The sequence below is a fragment of the Microchirus variegatus genome (genome assembly GCF_963457635.1).
Source record: "Microchirus variegatus genome assembly, chromosome: 11".
In the NCBI taxonomy this organism is placed as follows: Eukaryota; Metazoa; Chordata; class Actinopteri; order Pleuronectiformes; family Soleidae; genus Microchirus; species Microchirus variegatus.
Window position 1 is genome coordinate 10,797,700 of NC_139812.1, and position 4,559 is coordinate 10,802,258.

At 39.6% G+C, this 4,559-nt stretch overlaps 1 protein-coding gene across 1 annotated transcript; it reads left to right on the forward strand.

The window, feature by feature from the left end:
• The first annotated feature begins 359 nt into the window (after window positions 1–359).
• On the forward strand, window positions 360–4,109 carry LOC310934199 (uncharacterized protein). The gene is made up of 8 exons (XM_083897870.1): window positions 360–412; window positions 497–595; window positions 2,397–2,566; window positions 2,774–2,829; window positions 3,077–3,110; window positions 3,193–3,378; window positions 3,757–3,808; window positions 3,910–4,109. Coding segments are annotated over exons 2-8 (558 nt in total). The 5' UTR covers window positions 360–412; window positions 497–536; the 3' UTR covers window positions 3,911–4,109.
• The last annotated feature ends 450 nt before the right edge of the window (window positions 4,110–4,559 follow it).

Sequence of the window (4,559 nt, forward strand, 5' to 3'; positions counted from 1 at the left end):
AGTTCCAAACAGAAGAGTTCAGACGTTCGTTAAGTCTTTCTACCTTTTCTTTTGTGTGCAATTATCTCAACAAAAACAATCACTTAAACCAATAATACATTGCCTTTACCGAACCCATTACTGTCTGAACACAAAAGCATGTAGACAGTAATGGTGTCAATCAGCAGTGACAAATGTTAAAGTATTTACCAGCTCCAAAATTCAGCTCTATTAGAAATTTCATTTGTTTCTCTGTGCTCAAACATCATAATACACTGCCCCTGGTAGCTGATGATGCAGCAACATTGGCGACCAATCAGAATTGTCTTTATTTAATACGGGTTTTTCCACATGCACTGCTTTCATTTCCTCCTGTCTCACACACATAAAGGTGACACCTCTCTGAATCCTGTCATCATTCTTCTTTAGGAAGGTAAGAAATGATTTTCCAAGACTGATATTGATAGTCCATTACAGTGATTAAACGTTTTAACTCATTTTGTGACTGTGTTTCCAGGTTTTTGGTTCTTTTGTCGGTTCTTGATTGTTTGTGAATAATGTCAGATCCTGAGGTCCAAACTCAAGCTCTTCTCGGGGCACCGAGCCAAGAACAAAGGTAAGAAGTGTGTGTGGCTTTGTATATCTGCCATTAGATATTAGCTAGTCTACAAAGATCAATTTGTTATAATTTAATTGACAAGCCCATTCAGTTTTTCTGGTGCTAGAAACAAAACTCATTTAACCAATTCATTCATGTCACACCCACCACTGATGTATTTTGAAATTATGAAGAAAGTATGGAGCTGTTGGCAGAAAAGCTGGTCGGATACGTTCTTTTTAGTGGGTTTCTAACAATGCTCTCTCCAGTATATATATGCAAATATATAGTGCACAGAAAATAGCATTTGAGGGGCTGTTTTGGGGTCTCAGCTTGGGCTTCCCCTGTAGAAACACCACTGTGTCAGACAAAGATACAGAAAGAGTCCCAGAATGTGTTTTCAGTTGTAGATTATTCGTAGTATTTTTTTTGTGAGGGTGAACATTTCAATACATGGGGTTTTTCAAAATGAAGCTGAAAAGGGAAAAGTAAACTTTCCTGACATTTTGATGTGAGTTCATCTGTGATTTAATCTGACAATGATTCAGACCGTGAATACTTCCCTTACTGTAGGCCATACACACATCTGACATCTGTGATGTTTCTCTTCCTCCTCTTCTGACCAACCTCTACTCTCGCTGTCTCAGTGGCAGATATCAAATATCAATTTCATATTTCAGAGCATATAACCATGTTCTGATCTCATCTAAAGTAATAATAATAATAATAATGCATTTTATTTGGAGGCGCCTTTCGTGGCACTCAAGGTCACCTTACAACAACAAAATAATAACAACAATAATAACAACAACGAGGAATAATAATCAGTAATGAGAGATGTGTGTGTGTCGGGGAGGGGGGGGGGGGTGAGAGAGTTAGAGAGAAAAATGTGGGTTTTCATATGGGATTTGAAGATGGGGAATGAGACAATGTTCCTGATGCCAGGAGGGAGGGAGTTCCAGAGGCGGGAGGCAAAGCGGCTGAAGGCTCTGGCCTCCATGGTGGTCAGACGGGCAGGAGGCACAATGAGGCTGATAGATCGCCAGATCTGAGTGTCCGGGAATGGGTGTTGATGTGAAGGAGGTCAGAGAGGTTTGGGGGAGAGAGGTTATGGATGGCCTTGAAGGTGTGAAGCAGAATTTTGAAATCCATACGGAATTTAACCAGAAGCCAGTGAAGCTGTTGCAGAACAGGTGTGATGTGACTGATAGATGGGATCCTGGTTATGATGCGGGCGGCAGAGTTCTGAACCAATTGGAGTTTATTGATGGACTTGTTGATGTTGCGTAGATGGTAATAGGCTGACAGAGTGGTGTTATTGATGTGGGTTTGGAATGAGAGAGTACTGTCAAGGACGACACCCAGACTCTTAACCTGTAGGGAGGGGCAAACAGAGGAGTTATCGATGGTGATGGTGAAACTTGGAGTGTTGGTGAGAGTGGATTTGGAACCTATGAGGAGAACCTCAGTTTTGTCACTGTTGAGTTTCAAGAAATTGGAAGAGAATGTTAAACAACATAGGGAGGAGTGCGGGAAGGTGGAGGTGGGTTTGGAAGAAAGGTAGAGCTGGGTGTCGTCCGCATAACAGTGGAAGTGGATATTGATTCTACGGAAGGTCTGACCAAGGGGGAGGAGATAGATGATGAACAGGATGGGGCCAAGTACAGAGCCTTGGGGAGATGGTTGCGATGACAAAAGTATTACAATACTACAAAGCCTCTTCATCGTCTCACATTTTCAAGGTCCATAAGTATGTTTTTCTACTTCTGATTCCATTTATCCTGGCTTCACTTGCTCTCCCTCCTTTCTATGTCATCAGAGGCCGCTCCACCCGCGCCTATAAGGTGGCAGGTATAACGCTGTTGGCCTGTGTCCTGATTGTCAGCCAAGCAATGGTCGCCTACTTCCTTCTCAACCAGAGACATGAGATTAAAAATCTGGAGGACCAGAACAATAAGCTGGATGCACAGATGTCGAAGGGACGATCAGGTGAGGAGGGAAACCTGCACACTGTGGCCTTTTAATGAGGATAAATGATTTTGTCAACAACAGTGATCAGCTAAAAATATCAAATTGGATGACAAAAGAAAACCTAGTAGTTATGTCAATAGTAGTTTTAAAGTCACACTCGTGTTTCTCACTTATTCTGTCTTACATTTCTAACATTTTGTCCCTTCACTTAATTTCTTTCTTTAGTTTCTGTACCGATGAGACTGCCCAAGCCCATTGAAATGTTGTCCACACTGGACGAGGTAAAATAGTCTGGACGATTGTATTGGTGTTATTTGTACATGAACAGAGCACCGGGAGCATTTTGATGACATATGCTGATGTGTTTAAGCTAATATGATCTGATATTCTTTGAATTTCATCAAAATGAATTCAAATTTAATACAGTCACCTTTAATTTTATTCATTTCAGTCATTTGAATCAAGTCATATGTGTCTAAAATCAAGTTTAATTTTTTGAATTTGTTGTTTGAAATGTACTGATTGCAGGAGGATGATTCCACCAGAGCCCCAGTTAAACTAGGTATTTACCTCTCCCTTCTCATATATAAACAACATATATAAATATGTATATACATATATATGACTCATCTCTCCTCTCACAGTGACCAACTGCCAACTTGAAGCTGCTGGCGTGAAGGCTGTGCCGGTGCCAGGGTTCCGCCCTGTCTGTGATGAGCAGGGCCACTACCAGGCCCTTCAGTGCTTCATGACAGTGTGTTGGTGTGTGAATCGGGTCGATGGGCAGCAGATCTCTGGAACCCTGAGCAATGGGCGGAACAGCTGTCCCGGTGAGACGAGATAACTGGTCGAAAGTCAGACCGCGAATGGAAAAACTAACACTGTTCAACGTGATGTGCGGTTTTTAAACATCATATTTTATGAGTGGTTTTAGATTTTTGTACAATGTAGTCAAAAATATATCATAGTCATAAACCTCCTTGAGTTTCCTGTATTTGCTCATTTGTAAATCATTATGAGTGCCTGATTTCATGGAAAGTAAGTTGGATTTCACTGGATTGTCTTCCCATATGAAATTCTTTAGCATATAGTATTATAAAAGTTTAAATTCTGTTCTAAATATTGAATACATTACGAAAAGCTGATGATTCTTTTGGGAACGTAACTAAAGTGCACAGTTGTTGATGGTCACACATCTGTCGTTGTAGATGTTTTGAACAAATTGTTGACCATGCCACATGCCGATGCCTTGATGGAGTGGTGAGTGCATTATATTGTTGCATTACATATTATATTTTGGCTACTTTCAGTTGCTTTTGAATTGACTATGTTTTCACTATTTCTCTGTTTCTGTTTCTCAGATCAGCAACGGGGTCGTCATTATCTTATTTCTTCAGTTCAAGTTAACTGGGGTTTTATGAACAGCTGATATATTACCAAAGAATAATCATGCATGTGCTTGCTATCGTCTTATTATTTCCATCAATATCACATTTACAAGATTATTCATGATTTGTCATGTGACATCCTGTTTCTCAGTGAGGCTTTTCATAAGTATATGGGTTTTTTTTTGTCACTGTCTCTTTACATTAATCATTATATTTAGATACTGAAACAATGAACAAGCCGACTGTTTATGTCTGACTGAAGGGGTGAAGTATTGTTATATTGTTTAACAGGAACAACTCCCCATTTAACTGAGCAACACAAATAAAACCTGTTAAAGGGCAGTTTCAGTTGTTTTCTTTTGCAGGTTAAATTTCGAATTTCATGTTAAAATTGCATCGAAAGTCGACTGCTGCTCCTACTTTGTGACTTAAAGGTTGTTTCTGCTTCACTATTGACTTTATTTGATTCATGAGGGTTATATCTGACTCACTGCCCAATTGGTACATTTACATTTACATTGTTGCAGTGATTGTAGCTCCCACCATATTTAATATATGTACAAACAGTTTGTCAATAACATTAAAACAATAAATGAGCACCTATTCTAGACAATTATTAGATG